Here is a 24,438-nt window from a genome sequence, read left to right as displayed (position 1 = left end):
ATTGTTTTAACAGTGGGGATGTCCATTAAATCTTTTGTGCATGTGCCTATTGTTTTAGATAAAAATGCATATACACAGCTTCTGTAAATAATTTAGTGTATCATAGCTTTGATCCATCTGCTGAGTGTTAGAGGGCAAAACTGTATGATGGCTATTTGCACAAACGGAAAGTAGCAGGGAGGTCATGTTTGAAAGTGCCTTGCAGGGATTAATAGAATTTACTTATTGATCTAAACCGCTCTGTGTGTGTGTCCATGTATGCATACGTTTGTTTCGGGCTTCTTGTGGGACAACACCATACTCCCAAGCATGTGCGTGCAACTTAGTCAAGTGTATGATTATGCCCTGAAGTTTTATGTGCGTGTAGTCTGCTCTAAGGGGTTTGTGTATGTGTGTGGCTTACCATAGTGTGTGAGAATGCCCTGAGGAGTGACCACCTTACTGCAGACATGGCAGACAACAAGAGAAAAATCCTCCAGTGCTGGGAACTGGCTGTAGACAAGCATCTCTGAAAGAGACAGGAAAAGTAGGTGCCACATTATAGAATGACAGAAGCAGGCCGAACGAACAGACACAGAGACAGAATGAGCAAATGAATATGACATATCTTGGCAGAACAGGGATGTATGTAAAAATAATAAAGATAAAGTCAGGATTGTTACATGCAGGATATTGAGAGACACTTAAGCTGAACAATCACTTGTCATCGGCTTCATCTTAACAGATCAGACGTCCCATTGCCTGGCACATTCCAATCCAATGGAAAGAGTAGAAGTCTCATGCCTCTTCTACAGGTCAGTCATCATGACTATTGGCTAATAATGGGAATACCTTTACAATTTATATTAAATAGTAAAAAGAGAAAAAAGCCAATGTCACATTTTTATGTACACATTTAGTGGCACTGTGTTTAATATCATCTATAGACTTCAATACTATATGAGGCTTTAAAATACGCATCTTCGGACCAAATACTAATCATCTTTTTTTTAATACTACCAAAACCAACAATCTACCACAGGCACATGGATAATTAGTGTCTTTTCTAATTACTACACAGACAGACTTTCAAACACACTAGCTAGAACAAAACACCGTAGGTTACACCCCACCCGCTCAGCGAAAGTTGAAGATTAAATTAAATATTGAGAACCCCCCTCCCCCATATATGTCCAATGGAAAACATCTATTATCTCTTCTGGCTAAGCTTTGAGAAGCTAATCTTTCTGAACCTAAACAAGCTCCCCTGTCAGAAATCACAGCTTTTTATTAGCAAGGGGCTTAAGCCAGAATCACTCAGCAGAGGCTGGATGGATGTATGTGTGTGTTTGTGTAAGGTTGCAAAGGAAAATATATATTTATCTTTTAAAAGTGTGGGTGTCTGACAGGGAGTGTCGTCATGATCTTACGTTGCTAGTAAGTTTGTTGCCATCTAGAAAAGCTCAGACAGGATGTCATGCTTAATACATGTCAGAGAGTGTGTGTGTGTGTGTGTGTGTGTGTGTGTGTGTGTGTGTGTGTGTGTGTGTGTGTGTGTGTGTGTGTGTGAGAGATGTATAAAAGACAAGGTTATTTAAGGTCACGGAAGACCACATTATATGTTATGTGCGGGTGGTGCAAGTGGGTTTCATTGCTGACTGGTGTCACATTCTTCCCCGCCCTGGATGTTGCAATTATATTATTATGTTAAACATATACATGCATTTTTGCTTAAAAAGTCTCTGATGAACTTTGTTACTACCAAATGACACATACGGGCTATGTTAACCACAGGCCTCTAGCAGGCCTGTGCTTCCTTTAACCCGTTTGCACTTGTTTGGTTTCAGAATCATGCCAGTCGTTTTAAGATAAGATAAGATAAAGTCCCACACGTGAGAAAGTACAAGTTAAGAGCAGTAAAAATTAAGAAAAAAAGTAGAATAGAATAAGATAAGATAGAATAACATACTATACAAAATACTGCACTTGGTACTATTGCACATCAGGGAGACAGGGCGAAAGTTATCAATGTGTAGAGTTTGTGTTTAGAACCTACTGCCGCTCGCTCAAGACTTTATACTTTGAAGCACAGACTCACACACAAAGGAGGAGCTTGTGTTTAATTCAGCAAGACAAAACCTCAAGAGACAAATGAGCTGGGACTAATGGTGGTTCAAACATGGAACGCACATTACAGATGAACTAATGGGCCAGGCTAGTCTTTGCTGGATACAGGCTATATGCTACAGTTGATAAGAAAAAATAATTCAACTCTGCAGCCTAAAAATTAGAGCTTGAAGCAGTACTCAATTTATTTTCAATGTTAGCAGCAGCAAAAACCTTTGTACACAGTGCACAAATCCCCTGTCACTATTGTATATTTACTGTATACCGATACCAATGCTGATGTTTAAATACCTGATACTGATAATATATATATTTTTTTATTCTTATTGCTATTTATACCCTGCTTTAGCTCTCCAACACACAATGCTTGAACATTTATCCCACAGATAGTTGATGCAAATTACATTTAGGACACATATATTACTGACTGATGCTAAACCTTTGTGAATTTTCCAGTTTGGCTCATCTATTTGTGGTTAAGCCAGTTTGCAAATGATGTAGTGTCTTTATTTCCGAGGTGAAACGCCAGTTAACGTGAAAAAAAGTTACACCGGGCCCAGACTCGGGTTGCTCAGCAATACACGGCAAAACAAAAGCATGGCTATTGCTATTAAGTCTGAGACTGAAAAATACTATGCTTGGAAATGAACTCTACAGAACATGTCAGCCAGGCCTATGCCTCCTTTAAAAACTTGTTTGACACTAATAAACACAAATTAGTTCCATTACCAAAGCCAAAAAACTAAAAAGATTTTTAGAGTCACTTTTGGGTTGAGTATGACTTTTAATTCTGTCATTTGTGGTGCAGAACATGTCACTCTGGTGACTGACGGTGCCTCTGTGCATTTGCATAAAAGGTCATTACTCAATAGGTTTTCAAGGATAACATACAACACACTGAGGCTGTCATTAAGTGATTACTTCAGAGTAATCAATTAATGCTTGAAATGCTTAATAATGCTTGAAAGTCACTGGGAAGCATATTTGGTGATAAAGCAGAATGAAAGCTAGGATATTGTACTATTAAGCAAATAAAACTGACCATAAATTCCAAGCAATGTCTATTCAATCTGATGAGCACTGCAAAGGAAAACAGCTCCACATCTGTTGCTCAACAGTTGCAGTAAAGTAGTCAGCAGATGCTTTGAACAAGCTCATCTGGAAGAGGAGAATATTTCCCACACACAAATCGAACCATTGCTCTTGGATTTAGGCCACAATTCAAACTCTCTACTCCTAATGTTTGACAAACAAAGAACTCCATTTCATTCACCAACAAATAAATTATACTGTTTGCTTTTTCAAAGAGTTGCTTGATTGATACCACAGTATGTTAACAGACCTGCGGTTCCATGTGGAAAAGCAACCTTTAAATAATGTGAGTGCTGTCAACACATTGATACGAGGTAAAAATGAACAACTCTGTAATATAAGCAGTTGAAGTGAACCATTTTTTTGTTTACAAGTTGATCAGCGCAGTTTGTGTCTTTCCTGTGATCGTTTTCAGAGGAAATGAGCACATTCTCTCATTATTAGGAAACTTTTGCCAAGAGAATGTAAAACTATGACTCGATTTTTGTTTTTTGGCATTTCGCAAATTCCAATGTATAGAGCAACATCAAAAGACATTAACAGAGCACTTAAAAAAAGAAAACAACAACAACAACGACAAAAAGGAAGTAATTTCCTCTGCGACTGCCAAGTCAAATGCAAACTAAGTGCATATTTCTTCAGTCTGAATTATGTCTGTGTGACTGTGTTTCTTGAGCCAACTGCCACAGTTTGCCAAATGACTGACAGGCCAAAAAAAGCAGACTCCAAAAACATCACTCAGTAGTGAATGAGTATGTTTCGCGCAACTGAAGTGATCCATCATTGGGCAGTGATCAGTAAAGCTAATCAGTTTACTATTGCAGAATGAGTGTATGGAAAGAATCCTACACAATATTCAATTAAAAAAATCAAAAACAAAACAAAAGCGGTTACTAAGGAAGGGTTGGTTGACTAACAAAGTAATAAGGCAACTGTAACAAGCAGCAAGTCTGCTCTGTGGATAAATCAATTAACTTATCTCTGGATCGCGTTTCCATTTTGCACCATTACCATTCCAGAGGCGGCAATGTGCGAGATTGACAAATTCAGCTTAAGTTGTTCTGTGAACAGCCACACCAGATAATTATTGGTCCGGCACCAAAAGCTCTGATAGTGTAAACAAACTGACTAGCAGTTGGCAGGCAGCTAATGTTGCAGAACTTAGTCTGCACACACGCACACAACGGCACAGCCAAACTCACCTCTTTTATAAATGTCCCAGATACAAATCTTGTTAAAGTTTTAGAGTTCAACATGCTGGTTAAACATTTGATTGGCGCCAACAATAAAGCTGTAAAGACATAATGTCACGAAAAGTGTTTACAAATGAGCTGTGGAAAGGTTAAATAGTAGTTTTAAACGTTTTATGATTCCAATGCTACTGAAAGCCACTTCTACCTAACTATACAGTTTAATTCAGACCGTTCCTCGCTTTAAAGTCGAAATTGTGTGAACATTAAAAAGTCTGATTTAATGTAAGAGCAGAGTTGATGGTTTTACTAGAAAATCAATGTTGTCAGAGTGTATTTACAATTTGCCATTTAGACTAAAACTTTAAAGTTTTCTAATTAAGAACAGAGGAATCAAAGTTTTTAACTTGTTTCTTTCATCCTTACAGACTTTCATTTTGATGATGCTTCTATTCCATGGTGGTTTTTTAAAGGTTATATCTCAATCTCAAGGTTGATTTTTATAGTTAATCAATGATTTCTTTCACAGTTTTGCTCTGAAATTATTAAAACCTTTATTTCTGGTTAAATATAGACTTTTTAATATTTTGGCTTTATAAATAACATTTGCAAGCATATTTGAGCATGCATCGTGTCTGTGCAATCCGGGTATGACAGGATAATATACCAAGGACCTATCACTAATTTTTGCAAACCTTTTACTACTCCACTAGCATATACCCTACTTCTATGGCCTTATCAAACCATTTCACACAAACCAACAACTTCCTGTCTCGGTTTCACAGCCAGTGCTCTTTTAAGGTAAATAAAGGTTCCCTTAAAGGGAATATGTAGTTTCCAAGCACCTCTTTAGTGTGCCTGGCACCAAGTAACCATTTCTTTCAACCATCTGCACTTGGGCTGAGACTTGCTGGCATCCCCAGTACAGATGAAGCCATAAAACAGGCAGCTAAATACTGACGTCTCTTACTATAACACACAAAATCTCTCTGTCTGGTTTTTGTCTGCAAGACACATAACCAAGAATTGAGCAACCCAGCTTTTTAATACAAGTACATCCCAGGCCTGAAACTTCTCATCTATATCAGACAATATGGCGTCATCACATTCCTAAAATGACTTATTTGTAGTGTTTATGCACTTATAAGACCCTGTAATACTATCACAACAATAACATCTAATTCAGCAAATATTGATTATTTTTGATTGTGAGGTTTACAGTATCAGTATTACTATACATCATTAGGCATGATAGCTTCTGAAGTAAAGTTTGTGACTATACCAAAAAGACTATACATAAAAGTTTAATGTTACATAAATAAAAATATAAATGAATTTAAGGTAGAAGGGATTCCAAGGCATGACAATCAGTCTAGCCCACAAAAATTGAAAAAAGAAAAACTTAAATGTATATAAAAAAAAGACCTTGTTACCAACATTTCATTATATGCTTTTTTCCTCAAGCTCATGTTATTGACATTTATTACTAAAAATAAAACACTGAAAATATGAAACCATAATGAAAAAGTACAAACAGACTAAATAATGCAGTAGTGTGGGTATGTTCTAGTTTATTTCTTTAGTCTCACTGCTTGGTAGGTTTTGTTTGCTTCACAAGTGACCCCTTCGCCCATTTAATAACATCTTTGCAGGTGTTTAGAAACTGTGTGACTAGACTGAGTTTCTCTTGTACAAACGGTTTTTGAAGTTTCTTGTTTTTGTTTCTGTTTTATGAACTTGATTCATAAATTCCTGCACGGCTGTCAGAAACTCCAGTGGCACACTTCGACATGACTCATGGCACACCACTGAGCCTTGCAACAGCACATCTGGAAACAACTGTTCTTAAACTCAACTTAAAAGTTTCAAACATCAGAGGAAGCGCCACAGATAATTCACAGTATTTTACCATAGCTTGCACAATGTCATAAGTCACCCTGTGGGTGAGAATGCTGCAAATAATAGTGCTCCCATTCCATGTACGTTTGGTGAGGTATAATTGTTAAAGCATGCTTACAGAGATGTCTAAATCATAATACAGCATAATCAATCATTTTTCATAGCAATGAATACAGTCAAAGAACACCTACATACACTAAATTATCAACCAAAGCAGTGCCATAGTAATGTCACATTTTAGGCGAATCCCATTTTGAATAAAGTGAGTAGTAAACATACAAATAGCAACATTAAAGTACTGCCTATTTCTAGATGAAGGACGGCAGAGGCTGCTGGACTAATAAAACTAAGCTGATTTTGGTTGGCATTATCTCCACTGCACACAGTGTGAGAATGAAAGAGAGACAAAAGAGACAGATAACCATAATGACCTGCACCACACATCAGTCACTGCCAAACTGGCCTCCGTATTTAGAAATGTGCACACATGCAGATGAAGTCAAGTGGGTTAACACATAATATATGAATCAATGATGAATCACTTAGTAGTTGATGCAAATTTACAAATAAAACATTAAAGCTATGCTTCCCTGTGTTTGTGAGGCTCGTGAGCGTGTGTCTGCATATCACTCTCAGCAGCACTCAGTGTCATGTTGCCAACAGACCAGCAATTCTGGAAACACCGCTCTAGTCTGGCTCTGAGAGAGGGGAAGAGGAGGCATGTGAGAGTGTGTTTGATAGAGTGTGTGTGTATGTGGGAGGGGGCTTTTGGTATTTGACCAGTGAGACTGAGAAGAGTTTCCCCGGCTCTGCATGTGCGTCAGTGTGCTCCTACGAGGGCTACAGCACGCTTAAACTCTCAGGGATGACTCAACTGTGTTAGTGTGCAGCGCGTGCTCCAGTGGGTATTTATACATGGTGAGGTGTGAAGGAAGCCCTCTGGCTCTGTCCCTAAGGAGGGTAGCAGGGAGGCACATACTGCCTGCTCAGGGGCACCCCCACAATGCTCTTCACATGCACAAAACCGACGGCTGCACACAAGCTAAGCCATTTTAACAGATTATGAGTCACTGATGGAAATCATCAACCTCCAACCCATAGATACAAATACAACGAATAATAGCCCATCACATTCAAGCATAGTTGTTTGCTGTTGATGGTTTAGGCCATGTAAATATGTGACACAGGAAGCAAAGTTATTGCTCCTATAATTTGCTATAGCTTTGCCAAGACACTATAGATCACTTAGCAGTTTTTCAATTATATACCTTCCATAATGTTTCAGTTAAAAGCTCTACAAAGACATCATCAATCCAGTCTCTTCTTTTGCCTTGTTTGGGGTAAGAATACCTGATATTGGAAGATCCAGAACAATATAGGGAATTAAATGGAATCTACTACTTTAATGATTTCACCATTTTAGTCTATTTCAAAGTTAAAAATCCAACAAATGTATTTATAGCTTCTCAAATCTGAAGACTTGAGCCTTTTCTTGTATTATATGCAAGTAAACACAACTCCTTTCGCTTCTGAACTATATGTCAGTCTAAGTTAAATATTTAAATAGATCTTCTTGGTCTCTAATAAATTTGTGTCGGTATTTTTCACAATTCGAACCTTTTATTTTGAAGCGATTAATCGATTAAAGCAGACAAAAATAATCATTTTCAGTCCCAGATTACTGTAAAACACACCTGCAATCAGAAAAACACACACCTGACCTCTAAAGTATGTAAATATAAAGTACATAGCAGCAGCCATGCAGGATAAATGTAATTCGTGAGAGAAGTGGTCAAAGATGGCACCATTAATGCTCCACAGCATGTGCAACAAAACAATAACAAACGGTTAAGTATCTAGTAGACTAACTTCCCTTACCTTCTCTGCGGAGCTTCACGGCTTCACCAAGGCAGTAAAGCTCTTTCTCGCTGTTATCCAAGGACGGGTCTGCGTCTGAACAAACAAAACAAGCACTTAGAAACACGCAGGGGCTTTCAGAAAACTTTGGGGGGCGTGGAGCCCTACTGCCGCTGCTCCTGCTCCCAGACTGGCTACCACCAGAGGCTAGCATTAGCTTGCTAGCGCCTACGCTGGCTTCCTAAATCAAGTGGAGCTGTCAAAGCTAACAAACTTACAGCTGGACAGTTGGGGGATAGCATTACTGCACGCGACAACGACACAAACTCCGCGCGGTAACCGATAGCTTTGCTCCCGCGCATATGTGCACGACTGTCAAAGCAACACATCAATATTGCATTTCGTAGTAATATTATTTGACAGTTACTTTGCTGCGCTCTGACAGACACCCTGCATGGTGGAGGAGCTTACTCAACTCAATCACAGACAGTTGGACCACGCACTTCCCGACAGTTTGTCCACAAAAACAACAACGCTACCCGTCGTGCGAACTTACTGTCAACAAAACGTAATTTAGCCGCACTGACGAAGGAAGACCAAGGCTCGCAAAGGAATGTATCCGGACTTGGTATTTGGCGATCCAGTGTCGCCATTGCTCTTCCTTCTTGTTGCTTTGCTGAGAGCCGTTTTTTTCTGCCTCTCCTTCGCACGCAGCAGGCGAAAAACGAAAGAACGAGATATGCTGACGTCGTTCTCGTCAGGGTTCGGCTTTGTCCGGCAACTCTCGGCGGGGGCGGTTGAGGGGCTGAAAGGCAGGTACAGTATGGTTATTCACGAGTTCAAAAGTTCAGCGTAGTTCAGGTAAAGCCAAAAACCCATCATCACAATGTCCATAATTTAAAGATTACACTAGGCTGCATTAAAAATAAATAAATGCCTTTTTTAGTATTTTAGCAATAGCATGTTTTAGGAATATTTGCCCTTTAAAAAGCTAAGAAAAACTATCTTCATGGGGGAAAATATTAGAAATTACCTCGATGTTAAAGCAGAAAAGCTATATACACAATTATTATTCAACAATTAGAAATAGACTGGGCAAAAATGACATCCATGGGAGAGTTCCAAGGAGAAAACAACTGCTGAGCAAGAAGAACACAAAAAACTCTTGATGATCCCCAAGACAGCATTTCATAAAAATAATATCACACCAAAAGGCAAAAATGGTGTTGCTAGTGTGATGGAAGCTTTTGGAGTCAAAAGTCGGACTTAAAATGCAGATTTAAATGCTTTTCTGTGACCTTAAACAAGCTGTCCATGCTTGAAAAATGTTAAAGCCTCATTGGCAGTTATCACAAATGCTTGACTGGAGTACTTGCTGCCATGGGTGGCACAACCAGTTATTAGCTTTATGGGCCAATTACTTTTTCACATAGGGCCCTAGTAGGTTTGGATTAAAAGCTGCAAACTAAAGCTGAATTAAAAGCTGAATTTTGTGTTTACTCGGGTTATCTTTGTCTAATATTACGATGATATCTGGGGAAAGATCCTTGGTCTTAGTTTATTGGAGGGACAGCTCAAGTTGAGTGGTTTGGACATGTTGAGAGGAGGGGTGGTGGATATATTCATATATTCAGCCAAGGATGTTGATGTTGAATATGGAGGAAAAGAGGCACGAGGAAAAGAGGAAGACCTCAGAAAAGATTCATGCGAGAAGAGGATGCTAGGGATAGGGCCAGATGGAGGAAGATGATCTGCTGTGGTGACCCCTGAAGTGAGCAACCAAAAGAAGAAGAAGAAGAGATCTTTTTATGTTTTATCTCCAGAGGCCATTCATTATTTATCCTCCTCTTCTCTGAAACACAGTGAACAAGTCAGGAACCTTGGCATTATTTCTGGATATTGAATTCAGTTTTGACAGTCACATCAATAGGATTACCACAACTAATGTTTATCACTTAAAATCTATATCTATGGTTAAAAAATTCTTACCTCAAACTGACTCTGAGAAATTGCTTTCATATTAAGCAGGTTCAATTATTGTAATGCTCTCTCCAAATCATTCATAGGATGATTTCAGCTCATTCAAAATGAAAAATGCACATTCAAAATTTGACCACCTTACCCCAGTAATCAAGTTACATTATTTATTCCAGTTCAATATAGCGTTACCTTAGAAATCCTTTGATTAGTTCACAAAACTCTCAATGCTTTCACCCTCTAGTATATACCCAAATTGCTCAAAACACTAATAGCTCAATGAAATAGGGGTTTTTTGTTTTATTATATTTTGCTGTTTTTACAGCCTTAAGTCATTGTTTTGATGTTTGATCTTCTGTGTCAAGCACATTGAGTTTACATGTTATAAAATGTGTGTTGTAAGTAAAATAGCCATTGCCGTTACCAAAGTGGGAGGCTTAATCATTAAGTTCTCTTGAATTCTCCTGGTCAGCCAGTTTCACTGAAAGCAAGGATGCACAGCAGGGCTTGTGCATGTTGAGCTCATGGCATTACAATGACCTCTTGTGGTTGAAAAGAGAAGCTGCATTCATTGTGCAAAGAAGTACCAAGCCAATGGACTGGTCTACTTTTAAAAAATGTATAATATCTTCTGAAGTAAATCATGTTTTTATTTATTAATGATTTTGACTGACTTCAGAGACGAGATGCTCTTTGTGAGTTTATTTTAAGGTATATATACACACACGTTTTTTGTCAAAGAAAAATAAATCAAGATTTTGTCCCTTTTCTCACAATGTGTTCGTCATTTCCAGTATGACAGCGATGATTAGGGATTAAGTACTCTCTGTCACACTTCCACTCCCACTTGATTGCAAATCGGTCTTGTGTTCTGAAACCTGAACAGAACAAATGGATTCAGATCACACATGACACAACATATAGTCATCTTTTTAGGCGAATCAGAGGGGGCGTGAGAAAGACAGAGAATGGCGGAGATTACAAGGAAATGACAGCCCAAAAATGAGGGCAAGGAAATTGACTTGATTAGTTTACGCTGATGTGTCAATCAGATGAAATACAGACACAAGCACCGAGTCTGTGCATTCTTACATTATAATCTGTGCTTAAACACAATCCTTCCTGTCTTGCTTCCTGACACACACACACAAAGGATGACTCAGTCACAGTGTTGTGTTTATTTCCCCACATCGAGGTCACGCGGCCGATCAGAAGGTCACAGGACAATATAGGAAACACAGAGTGCTATTTTTACACTCAGCTGAGGTCATGCTACTGGTTTTGTGTTACATGCTACTGGTTTTGTGTTTTTTTTTCTTATATAACAAAAAACTTAGTGACACAAAAGTGAAATAGTTCTTTTATTTTAAATGGCTTTTCTTGTGGGAATGAATGTAGGCTTGCACACATACACAGACTAACAGGAATGTCATCATTATTTTGTTTTTTATTGGAAAAAAGTACATCCAAAATGTGCATGTGACAGAGTGCATTGCATAAGACAAATCGGCAGGTTAAATGTATAGGAGTCATTTAAAAAAAGCTATAGCTGATAACAGTAGTGCAGTGGTGTAACCAGTACACCAGACACTTGCTGTTTCACTGAACTTTAAAGTTAAAGGAATAGAAGGGATGAAACCACCCTACACACAGACTTTATCAAAACACAACAGAAAGGAAAAGAAGAAAAAATAATAATAATCAAAAAACACATCTGGATATACTGAAAATGAGAAATGATACAAAAATACAACACAGTTCTTAAAACACAATACCAGCTCACCATTTGGTCTGGAAAAAAACCCCCAAAACAACTATGGAGAACAGGATGGACTAGTTTAAACAACGGCACAATAACAGGCTTAAAAATCACACCGAGATATGTAGAAAGCTTAAACCAGGGTAAAAGAAAATAGCGCTTTGGCTGAATATTTTTGCTCATGTAAAAAGTGATGAAATTAGCATAAAAAGTTGAAAATGCTTTAACTGGTACCTCTGAAGAAAAGTGTGACTGCACTGCATTTGGATTAAAGTAAGCAACTCTCAAGTATTTATGGATTTATGCTCACAGTGCTTAAAGAGACAATTCACACCAAAAATCAAATTTACATATTTGCTTAGCTGACTGACACCGTGACAGGATGTGAACAAACAGGTTGCGCCCTGTCAGCTGTAATCTTAGATGTATACTTTTTTTTTTGGGGGCGGATGTGGCCAAGATGGACACATAGTAGTACACCTAGAAAAAAAAATGTATATTTGATTTTGAGGGTGAATTGTTCCTTTAATGCGACATTGATGAAATCACACAAGCACCTCATCAGTGCAAAATAAAAAAGGTCCTAGACTACAGTTATTTTAACCTTGGAGATAAACTAGGTCAGGCTGCTTGCCTGTTTCTTACTGAGAAAAATCTGTAAGGATAAATGGTTGGCATGAGTGGAGTTTCATCCAGACTTCACTGATTCCCTCTTTCTGACACTAGAGGGTATGAGGGAGTCAGTTAACTGATGTAAAATAAGTGGTTTTGGAATGAGGCATATCTTTTTAATCTACAAATATTTTGAAAAATGTGCAAATACAAGGCAAAATGCATATTACATTTTGCAATATCGATCACACTCACTTTTGTAAATAAACACATTTAGTTAGGGTTAACAAGGGGTCATAAAATTGGATTTTCACACTGCCCTTAAAGCAGTTGATCTTAGATCTTAGAAAATAAAATGTCCAAGTGTGGTGTCACAGAGAAAGGGCTGAGCACTTTACATTCATCTGTGTAAAAATAAGTGTAATAAACCAGATGAGGCAGAAAACCTCATAAACTGCAATACTTCTATGAAGGCCAAATCAGGTCATAGGATTCGATCACTGTGTGCAAAGCATCTGAAGCCATTTAAGAATAATAGAACAAAGGCACATTTAAAAGGATTTGGCATGCTTGTTGCATTGGTGCTGCTATTGTGTGTGGATGGCTTCTTGTCTACCACCTGATACCACATTAGGTCATATTGGGTTACAAAACACCAATGCAAATCTGTACTGCTGCAAAACTTAACTGCAGTCAGCATTTTAATATGAGCTACCCATTCATCCTTCACTTTGTGTGTCTTCATCACTTTCACAGAGTATTTGTGTGTGTGTGTGTGTGTGTGTGTGTGTGTTTATGTGTTAAAATCTCTTCATTTCTCCACATGTACTTAACATGCATGCATACTTTGTGTATGTGTGTGTATGTGTGTGCACTTAAGGGTGATTTTCTGTATGTGGCATGTGCACATTTTCTGTGTTTTGTACTGAGTCTTTGTGTGTATCTGTATGTTAGATTGGCGCAGGGACCTGGTGCCTTCCCGGTCCAGGCTGGGATGAAAATTTCCGGGAGTGCCAGCGAGTCTCTTTGTACACAAACCAAGCATTGAAGGCCCACACAAGCATGTTAAGGTAGCCAAACACCTGGATAATGCAGACAAAAAAATAATAATTAGAAATATTTTTTATATCAATGCAATATTTGGTAATGTTAAAAAACGGTATTTTTTTATCTTTCAAACACACAAAGCAGAAACAGATTTCCTGAACATTTGTTGCCATTCCAAACATGCCCTCTGGTGGACAAACGATGAAACATCAATCAAAAGTGCTGCTCCTGTGTATTCAATGCTTTACAAATTTTCATTTATTGGCTCTTATCTTATCAGCTCTATTAATAATCCACATCTACACTAAAGCATGAGTTTCTTATAATTTATTGTAAATGTGTAAAATTTTCAAACTTTCAAACAAGCAAAAAAACAAGAAGGCAAAGCCATATGAGCATGCTCTGTGAAGCTGTATGTTGGCACTGCTGTATTTTTATTTGTTTGTTTGTTCTTTTCAGCTTTATTTCTATTATTATTATTAGTATTATAACTGAAATGTTTTGCTTTGTATTTCATCTCACCACAGAGATATTGAGGGTCCGCATGTTAGCAAACTCTGTGACCTCACAGGTGATGTTGCTACCCTTACAGAGTGCCAGCGTGCCACTGATGCCTTCAGTGTCTGTGGCACTCTTTACATTCTGCAGGCCTTTAGCCCAGGCGGATGAACACACCAGCCACAGGAAAACCACGATCGCTGTGATCACAAAGTCCTGGAGAGGAGGGTAAATACATGAACAATTTCAATACATTTCAAATCAGGCCTTGCATCAACTGGGATGATTACATGAGGCAAGATCAAGACTCACAAAAATGGGTCCAAAGTCAGAGTCCTTGTAGACGTGCATGTAGCCTAAATACACCAGCAAAGCTGCCATGCTGTAAAGGAAGCAGATAATCCCAACACCTACAAAGAACTCCGCCGAGGAGGCCGAGTCTCCCATCATGTGTGTTGTAGTGACAGATTGGTTACAAAGAGTCGTATTTTTATCAATGAGCGGGAACTGGCTTAACCTGGGAATGATACAGAATAGACAGAATAAATGGGTAATTTCTTATATAATTAACTTAAAATGTATGTGAAAATTAAATATGTTGAAATGCTCACCTAAATGGGTATTGATACATGGCATTGAGAGTTTCATTACTGCCATCGCCACAGAGGATAGATATGACGTTCTTCCCTGAAAATCCACAGCAGCAGCCAAAAGCAAATATGGCTGTGAGCTGTTTGGGCAGTAAGAAGATAGTGGCACGAGAAAAATGTTATTAATAACATCAAAACCAGGAAAGCAAAGGCTCTGGAGAGTTTCTAAGTGGTAGGATTATGCTCAGTATGTTCAATATAAAGAACCGCATGAAAAGAATACACACAACAACTGAGCAATTTTTACAGGATCATAAAAGAAGAGTTTCAAGAATTTGAAAGAGAGGATCGAATATTGGGTCAGTTACTTTCTATTTGCTATTGAAAAAAAAATACAGAAAAAAACCATGACAGCACAAATCAAGTATTTCCTTTAAAGAACCACATCATTTTTTCAAAATGTAAAAATGTGACTTGCATGGTTTCACTAATCCTGCCACTCAGCTCTTAAATTCTTTCTTGCAGAAAAGCATCTGATTCAGCCTGCTGACCATGTGACACTAATGCTCCCCTTTAAACCAACACAAACAGAATTCTTTTAGTGAGGGTGGCTGCCACTCAGCTCAACCTTTAAACAAGGTTAACCAATGATAATAGAAATCATCGAGCAGCATGATGGGTAACAATGATTTCAAGTGAAAATCAGAATCAGAATCAGAAGACTTTATTTATCCCCAAGGGGCAATTAACAAACAACCAAGGAGCATAATGTTGAAGGTAAGGACAATAAGAACAGGCAATAGGAGTGAAATAATAAATACACAGAATATACAGTTTTAAAATTACACATTTTTAAAATTAAAGTGAGTGAAAGGTGAATAAATAACTGTAAGTGACTAAAAGTGAATAAAGTGTCGGTAGTATAAGAAGAGTGTAGTTTATGTTTATGGGTGTGGGAAATGGTCTTATCGGCTGGAGTTAAAAAGCAGAGTGGCTTTGGGGACAAAGGAGAATCTCCTCTGTGTTGGCAGAGAATTTCAGGAGGTTGTCAAAGATGGTTCCCAGGTATTTGTACTTGTCAACTACCTCCACTGGCTTCCCGTGGATGGTGGTGGTGACTGAAGCAGCCAGATCCCTCTGCCTACTGGAGAAGGTCACCACCATCTCTTTGGTTATGCTCACGTTCAATTCAAGTTTGGAGCTGTCACACCACTCTACAAACTCCTGAAGAGTGGGCCCGTGGTGTTGTGAGGGGCCTGACAGCAGTGACAGGAGAACTGTGTCGTCAGCATATTTAACCAGGTGACAGTTGGGCTGTGTGTATCTGCAGTCATCAGTGTAGCGGATGAAGAGCAGGGGGGAGAGCACACAGCCCTGGGGGGAGCCAGTGGAGGTGGAACGGAGACCGGAAAGAGAGTTGTTGATAGGCACCATGTGTCACGGAAAGCTTCGTATTTTATTGCAAAAAATGAATAGCTCTTAGATTTATGACTTTGAGATTTTTGACTGCCCTGTGACCACTAATGTTGCATTTAACAGTTAATATGGTGAAGATCGAAGCAAATAGAGGCTTCCATGTTTGCACATCTAGCAGACATGCTGCAACGATATGCAATAGTAACTTACATTTGGAATTCTGTATCTGGCTGCACGGTAATCTTGAAGTAAACTTCAATTTCCTTTTTCCTCTGTTTTGGTCTCCACCGACTCCTTATGGAAATCTGTGGGTCTTTCTTTGGCAACTAAATATTACACTAAAATTATTATCTAGTTACTAACTTTGCTTGTCTCTTGTGGTAATCTTTTACGCAGCCATATTTTTGTCCTAAGAGAAAACTGTGAAAATGTTCATGCCTGTCTGAGAAAAGTGTATAAAGTGTGTAGTGAGGGGTTTTACAGCATTACATCTACAATAATTGTAAAAAATAAAGTTGGCTACTTTGCAGATTTCACCTATCGCGGATTATTTTTGGAAAGTAACGCCCGCGATGAATGAGGGACCACTGTGTTAGTGTTATTAAAGAACTACAATAGAATGATACACAAAAGCCTGCTGCTTCAGGTATGCAACTCACTCTTTGATCTCTTTTATACCATTTTTTCAAACCCTTTAAATCCATAATTTAGTCCAGATGAGTATGCAAGCAGGAGGCATACTACCATTAGCTAAACTTTGCCTCAGATTTTTTATGCTCCGCTCCAAGTCTGTTTAGCAACTTTTTTGGCTTTGAGATCAGTGTTGTAAGTTGGCTTCATAGCCCAGCTAGCTCAGATGGCAGAGCATGAGACTCTTAATCTCAGGGTCATGGGTTCAAGCCCCATGTTGGGTGAAAGCAAATTTAAATAATTGAATGACAAAGAAATGGAAGAACTAATTCTTGCTTCCATTATAAGACTCAAAACTATGTTGCTGTCAGGCAGTATATCACTTGTCACTATGTTGATGTTTTTCTATCACTATAATCAGAGAATGAATTGGAATGGAATGAATGGAATGAATTCTAGCTGACAAAGACAGGCATGTCAACATTTCCATTTTCCCTCACATTACATGTTTTGTATTGCTCATCAATACAACCCCAGAAGAGAAAAGGGCTAAAGGTGGAATTGTTGGCTTGTTTTTGTAATGTCAGTCTTGACTTAGATGACACTATCAGCTAACTTGTCAGGATGGCCGAGCGGTCTAAGGCGCCAGACTCAAGGATAAATACCTTCCACACAAAAAGGGACTTCTGGTCTCCAAATGGAGGCGTGGGTTCAAATCCCACTCCTGACAAAATCTTTTACTCTCCAATTTCAATCAAGCTGCTTGATTACAACTCATGGAATGATTGACTCTTCTTAAAATCAATCATCAGCTCCTTTGTTTCGTGGACTTTGAGAAGTTTTCTGTCCACCATAATGCAACAATGTTGATTTCCTCCTGAAGATGGTGATGTAGTCTGCAAACTTCAACACAGGTTTCTTTTCATGTCTGTGAAAGCAGTCAAGGGTGCACAGAGTGAACAGGAAGAGGGCTGAGCATACAACCCTGAGGGGGTGGAGGAGGTTTAACTGCCTATCCAAACTGTCTGAAGTCTGTTTGTGAAGACATCCAACTGCAAAGTGTGATACTTAACTAGAATGTGCCACTTAGTTCCATGGAGAAACATGGATGAATGCTTAGGTAAAATCAGCAAAAAACAAACATTCCGATTTAGGTGTAGTGGAGGGAAATGGCATACTCTGTGAATTTGTTGAGTTTCGAATGAAAACTGAGCCCAGCTTCTGTAAATATGTAGGCACAGCAGTTTCTGATTTCAATCTGTTGAGTGATTCTGAGTCTTATTCATTTTATATCCCTGCTACAGAAAACTGACCATAATTAGAAAGGATAGAGAATAATGTTAGATTAACTCTTATACCAGCCCTCTACATCCTTAGTCACAGCAAAGTATAAAATAGATTGAGATTGGGCAAGTCTTTAGGTGTAGTTGTGATGTCATGAGTGATTTTGTTAATCAGTACTTCACAACTGTCAGGATGGCCGAGTGGTCTAAGGCGCCAGACTCAAGGAGTCACTCCTGCCTCACAAAAGGGAATTCTGGTCTCCAAATGGAGGCGTGGGTTCAAATCCCACTCCTGACACACTCTTTCTTCTCACATTTAATTTACATTTATAAAACTTTGTTAGTAAAAACATATTGAAAAAGGTTCATCAGCTCTACTAATCTATATCAATTTGCTTTCTTTTAGCTGAAATCAATAGTCAGATCCTTAGTTTTGTTTTTTGTTAAGCAGTAGGTTGTTTTCTGTGCTCTGTACTACAAATTGCTGATTTCCTTCTGATACAAAGTATCATCGTCACTCTGGATGATGTAGTACATAAAACTTCCCTACAGGTTTCTTTCCATGTCTGGGTACCCCATGATTCTCTGAGTGTGCAGTGTCCTCAATTTCTAACTCACATCCACACCTTGCTTGTTTACTGTGAAGTTGCACTAAAATATATTCTAAGGAGTGGGATGTTCAGTTTTTTAATGATTTATAGCAGTGCCTCGAGAGCAGGTGCCCTTCAGGTTTTAGATGTGTCCTTGATCCATCACAGCTGATTTAAATGGCTAAATTACCTCCTCAACATGTCTTGAAGTTCTCTAGAGGCCTGGTAATGAACTAATCATTTGATTCAGGTGTGGTGACCCAGGGTGAGATCTAAAACCTGCAGGACACCGGCTCTCGAGGCCTGGAATTCCCTACTCCCTGATTTATAACCGGCATGTATTTAATTACCATCCCATATAGCAGGGGTGGGCAATTCCAGGCCCCGAGGGCCGGTGTCCCTGCAGGTTTTAGATCTCACCTTGGGTCAACACACCTGAATCACATGATTAGTTCGTTACCAGGCCTCTGGAGAACATCAGGACGTGTTGAGGAGATAATTTAGCCATTTAAATCAGCTGTGTTGGTTCAAGGACACATGTAAAACCTGCAGGGACACCGGCCCTCGGTGCCCACCCCTGCCATATAGTTACAGATGCAGTTCGCTAACCCTCTTGACCACAGATGTTCATCAACATGCTTCCTTGGACTATGAGGAATTTTTAAATAAACGCTTTTTAAAGACCAAATAATCCATTCAATTTCTTCCACTTATCAAATTCAGGATAAGCAGATGAAGCTACAGAACTGAGAACCCAAAGAAACAGAATATGACATAAAACAAACTGAAGTTCTTCTTCCCCACCATCACCAAGTGCTTCCTCAAAGAGAAGTGTCCAATTAATAATACTGTAGTTACTTCCCTGAGATAAAGGTGGATGTGAACTGGCTCTGAATCTCCTTGTACAGGGAGTCTACAGACTGAAGGCCAGGAAGTGGTTTGCATCATGAAAACAAAGAAATGGCCTTTGACTCAAAGCACATAGAGAATGTTTCCTTATACAGAAAAACATAGAAAAAAATCAGCCCATTTAGGAGGACACACCAACTAAAACCTTTACAATACTCTAAGCTCACTTCCTGAATTCTGTTTTGTCAGCCAAACTGTATCACACACGGTCACGCTGAAAAGTGCTTTCAACAGGGGCAGCTGTCATTTAACGCTTTATGTACACCACAAACCCCCACACCTCGAGACTTCTCTCCAGATGTTTCTCCAGATGTCACTGACTGCCACTTCCTGTTTTTTTCTCTTTTTTTCTTGGCTACAATAACGTACTTCTCTCAAATTTTCTCTGCCTTTATGAACTATTGCAAGGGCCAGCATAGACCAAACACACATTGGCATCTTCTTAAAACCCTGTGACTCCCTAAAAACTGTGGCAACACAGCAATACCTTATCAGTCCTTAGTCTCCATTTGTTTGGCATCCAAAACATCTGCAAACCCCTCAGTGCCAAATTATGGACATTCCTGAAACTAGAGCTCATAATCGAGCTGTGAGGGAGAATAAACAATCTACACACACAGCACCTATTCATAATACGTAGAAGAAGCTACCATTTATTTATTTTTTGTATGTTATAAAAAAGACCTGAACTGATAAGGAAAGAGAAAGTGCTTGCAGAAGGAGGGGTCTAAGGAAAGATAAATTTCCCAAAAAGTTAGAAACAGTGGCAGAAAAGCAGGATAATCAGCACTTCCCTTCATTTCTCACACAGAAGTCGCAGAGCTCTGGTCAGTCTGACCACAAATCCCAAATCCACTTGAGTGTATGCACGCCTACTTGTGTCACTGTGTTTCCCTCCAGAGGCCCTGCACAAACTGGCTCTCCATATTTAGCCAGAGAAATGTGGTGGAGTCACGAGTCCATAAAGAGAGAAAAAAGCTTTATTATCATTCTTATTAAACAACGATGAGCGACTGGGGGCATCCTTGCAGCGTTTGTTATGCTGAAGACTCCTCCTTGTGTCCTACTGTGTGGGAGATAACATCTTGGGCGGTGCGACTGTTCAGGACATGCCAGTTATGAGTACAAGTAAAGTGGCTTTTGATTCACTAAACAATTTATAAGGGAGATGGACACTGGATAAAAAAAACCCCAAAACTTTTTGATAACCTTCAATTTTCATGTTACATTAAATTTTGTCCCTAGATCTACTGAACGTGCTATCACCTGAAGGCAGGATACTGTCTGTAGGCTGTCTGTAGGATTGTGTGTTTAAGAGTTTGCTGGGGATGCGCACACACACACACACACACACACACACACACACACACACTAGTTTCATGTTAAAAATATCTTTTAGTGGGAAACATTTGGTTATGATGTAGTGTTTGTTACAAAAAGTGCATCCATCCATTCTTCGTTGCTAATCAGAGTCCGGATTGTAGAGTCCAAGTCCAAGCAGAGACGCACCAGCCAACTCCTTCGGCTCTTCCGGGGATTGGTTGTGGGGGGGCATTCCAAAGTCAACCAAGAGACGTAATCTTTCCCGCTTGTCATGGGAGCTCCTCTGAAACACCTTACACAGAATAACCTTTATATTGTGTCCATGTCCTCTCCTGGAGTATTAGTACCATCATGTCGGTTAAACCTCTTTATTATTGTGTGAATACCTGCACGTTTCATCATCTAGCCCCGCGTAAATGAGAAACGCAAAGGGATTGTATAAAACCAACACTTTCTGAGTCAGATGACTGAGCGTTACTGTTGCGATAAAGCTCTTCCAGCCTGTGTGTGTTATAAAAAAATAGAACAGCTGAGGGAAAGCGTTGCTGGGCTGGATTCCTGACCCAGTTATGCAGAGAACAACTGATCGCTGGACTTTCCGCAAGAAATCTCCTGCATGTTTAAGTGAGTGTAAGTGTAACCGAAACGTTTCAGCCACCAGCAGTCACTCGGAGGTGAATTATTGGTAAAAGATGCATTAATATGTAACTGTGTTGTCTGAAGGGCAGGCAAGTCCAGCTGGACTGATCTGCACCACTTCAGCAGACTTTCTAGTGTCCTAGAAAAATGCTGTCCACATTTGTCTAGAGGCCTTACATTATTTCATGCTAACCATGTTAGTGTGTTTATCATATTCATTCTAGTGTTATAATGAACAACAATTAACTTTACACATATGTATACGTTCTTCTTGGCTCAAGTTCAAACCTGAACCACAACCAATGTTTAATCAAGTTGTGGTCATGCTTTTGAGGCTTAATCTAATAATCTGCTATAACGTTCTAACTAGTGTTTTTCTTTCTTCTGTAGGGAAAAGGGGAAACCCAAGAATCAAGGAAGAACTGGACCTCCCTGTCCTGTCCTGTGGGTAGGACCCACACTCTCCCTGCAAACTCAGAAAATACGCGTACAATAATTTGCGTCCAACTTACCCACTCCACCAGTTTGACGAAGCCGATGGGCTCCTTCAGGGGCGACAGGTTTAGTCGAAATCCGGTCATCATGATTGCGCTTTTCTGATCCAAAATCTTTATCCAGCTGTTTCTAAGCTGTGGATGTTGCTCCAACAAGGGAAGGAAAAGGGGGAGTAGACCGAGTGACGTGGTCTCTACTGCTAACGCTGCAAAAAAAAAAAAAAAAAAAACAGGGAGCAGATTTTGAGTTTTACAATCCAACTTCTTACCCCCCAAAAAGGAGATCTAGTGTGTCTAGCGTGGAAGATAAAAAGCTCCACTCGTTTAATAAACTTTAAACAACAAATCTTAATTTAAATTTCCTTATTCGTCTTTTTTTCTTTCTTTTTTTTAAAAAAATTTCCAGTGTAGATCCGTTTTGGACTGGTGCTGAAGCTCAGATGGAGCGGATACGCGCGTAAAGAGTGCCAAAACTCGCTTTGCCTTTGAACAGAACGCGTGCCGTGTATTTGGTTACAGGAAAATCAAGGCTAAAACAAAAGAGAAAACCTCTTTAGTCTTTTGGGGGGGGGGGTTTGTTGAGAGAAGCGTGCTTTCCCCCGAGCCAGGTGAAATTAAAAAATAAAAGCCGCAAAGACAACTTGGAAAACCCTACAGCTGCGAGGTAAGCACTGGGGTTTTACCGCAGAAAACCAATGCAAATTCACACCAAGAGGCACGAAAGTTACCGCTGACTCACTTCTGAGTCCCAAAAACTATCGGAAGTGTCCTACTGAGTTCTCACTGGATCCATTCTCCAGAAAGCTGCCGCCCCTTGGGCCGTTTGCACCAACTGTGCACCGCCCCTTTGGTGCTGGCTGGGTCATATGACTCTTAGCAAAGCGCAAGGGAAGAATTCTTGACATTTATTTACTATTAAGGATGCGCTGCAAGGACCAGTGAAAATAAAGGGATATTACGCCACATTTTCTACCGCAAGATTCAAATCTAAGGCGTTCAGCATATGTTTGGAATCACTGGACAAAACAATCCATTTCTCATCATATTATTCTTCAAGTGATCTGGGAGGTGACTATAGTCTGATATAGACTCCTGCACCTCATCTCAGATCACTTTTCAGACTTTTAAAAGTAGCGGACCCAGAGTAGCGGTGCACTTCTAGATAAAGCTGGGGTTTTCAAATTTTCTTGGAAGGTTGAATGTCTGACTGGGAAAATTCACGGGATGGGAAAGCGACTGGAAACTGTATGGTTCCTGAAATCATACTCAAGCTATTAGGCTGATATAAGGCAAATGTGTTAGATTATAAGGTGACCCAAGTTATTCTCTAGCAGTAACATTTATAATGAGTAACATGCTCGTGGCGTTTTTTTAAAAAGTTTTTTCATTTAAGCCAAGCAGCAGTCACCAGAGCTATAAAATTAATCAAATTTAGAAAACTGCAGTTCCTGTAATGACCACTCGGGGTTGGCTCTAAAAGCAGATAGATTCACATAGATCGATTCCTGTCAAAAATGTCCAACTTTACAACATTAAAATTGTAAGAAAAAAAAAAAATCCAAAACAAACTGATGCTGTCACAGGAGCTACATTCAAATCCATCCATCTGAAAAGTTTATGAATGGAGTGTGAGGGACACAAAGCCTGCCTGTGCTCATTTAGAGGAGGAAACTGCAGGAGAAGGAATTTCCATTTTCAAATCTGTACCACAGATAATATAAAAGCTGGACATAACCACCATGATGTCGCCCATTAGTTAGTGAAATTCTGTTATGAAGCCTTGAGCTTGGGCCTTCTGTTGTGAAACCATGTGTGATGGACGAGGAGTGGTTATAATTGGCAAGTTGTTAGCCAGTGAGAATATCCTGCCTAAGCCTTCTTTCCGGACTCTTAGAATGACCATAATTTACAAAATGATACTAACGCCCTCTTCAATTTGACTTTCAACTTGTGATTAAACTCAAGTTTGGGAGGAAACCAGGAAAGTGTTTTCTGAGGTCACAGAGAGGGAGCAGAGGGATGTTTTCCCAAAGTCTTGTGAACATCCAGCAGTGTTCTTGCACTCCCCTGCTGGTGATTAAAGCGAATGCAGGTTTAAGGCACTTTTGAACTGCTTTTTTACTTTTCAGTACTAAAGGCTGCAGCCATCTTTTATACTATTAACTTTATCAGGATTTTAAATTCTCAAATAAACATTATAAAGTCAGCATTTTTAACTCGTTAAATATACAAACTCTTCCAACCAGTGATTAAAGATTTACTAGGTTTAAAGAAACATTATGATTCAGGGGCTGCTGTCACTTGGAGAAGGAAAACAAAGAGCAGGCTCCTGTGTTAGTCTGACGCTTGGTTGACCATTAAATCTCCAAATGTGGGCTCACTGTTTAATGCCTTCCTACGTTGCTGCTGTAAAAATTACTAAGGCTTTATCATTTAATTCCAAAACAGTTGGGATGCTGTGTAAGATGTAAATGAAAATAGAATGCATTGATTTGCAAATCCCATTAACCCACAGTTTATTCACAGT

The 24,438-nt window shown here is 39.3% G+C and overlaps 2 protein-coding genes and 3 non-coding genes across 6 annotated transcripts in view; 3 read left to right on the top strand and 2 right to left on the bottom strand.

The window, feature by feature from the left end:
- atxn7l1 (ataxin 7-like 1) overlaps positions 1–8,878 on the bottom strand; it is a 33,337-nt gene extending 24,459 nt beyond the window's left edge. Inside the window, exons 1-3 of one of the 2 annotated variants that reach the window (XM_039601101.1) lie at positions 8,701–8,878; positions 8,166–8,240; positions 404–508 (exon numbers count right to left, since the gene is read on the bottom strand). In XM_039601101.1, coding sequence (XP_039457035.1) covers positions 404–508; positions 8,166–8,240; positions 8,701–8,797 — 277 coding nt within the window. In that variant the 5' untranslated portion in view covers positions 8,798–8,878. Of the gene's footprint in view, positions 1–403; positions 509–8,165; positions 8,241–8,700 lie in introns of those variants that run through there. The other variant, XM_039601102.1, reaches the window with a different exon arrangement.
- A 3,449-nt stretch (positions 8,879–12,327) lies between these two features.
- Positions 12,328–22,751, bottom strand: sypl1 (synaptophysin-like 1). The gene is made up of 6 exons (XM_031726598.2): positions 22,651–22,751; positions 21,930–22,117; positions 14,649–14,767; positions 14,350–14,554; positions 14,062–14,253; positions 12,328–13,574 (listed from the first exon to the last, which is right to left on the bottom strand). Exons 2-6 carry the CDS (start codon positions 21,999–22,001, stop codon positions 13,443–13,445), a joined length of 720 nt encoding a protein of 239 aa, XP_031582458.1. The 5' UTR covers positions 22,002–22,117; positions 22,651–22,751; the 3' UTR covers positions 12,328–13,442.
- On the top strand, positions 16,885–16,957 carry trnak-cuu. Its single transcript has one exon. It is a non-coding gene; the product is annotated as a tRNA-Lys (tRNA).
- On the top strand, positions 17,292–17,403 carry trnal-caa. Its single transcript has 2 exons — positions 17,292–17,329; positions 17,358–17,403. It is a non-coding gene; the product is annotated as a tRNA-Leu (tRNA).
- On the top strand, positions 18,144–18,254 carry trnal-caa. Its single transcript has 2 exons — positions 18,144–18,181; positions 18,209–18,254. It is a non-coding gene; the product is annotated as a tRNA-Leu (tRNA).
- Positions 22,752–24,438: the final 1,687 nt, after the last annotated feature.

The sequence above is a fragment of the Oreochromis aureus genome, linkage group 17 (assembly GCF_013358895.1).
Source record: "Oreochromis aureus strain Israel breed Guangdong linkage group 17, ZZ_aureus, whole genome shotgun sequence".
Taxonomy (NCBI): Eukaryota; Metazoa; Chordata; class Actinopteri; order Cichliformes; family Cichlidae; genus Oreochromis; species Oreochromis aureus.
Note: the sequence above shows the minus strand (reverse complement) of the source record. Positions and strands in the feature narration are given on the sequence as shown.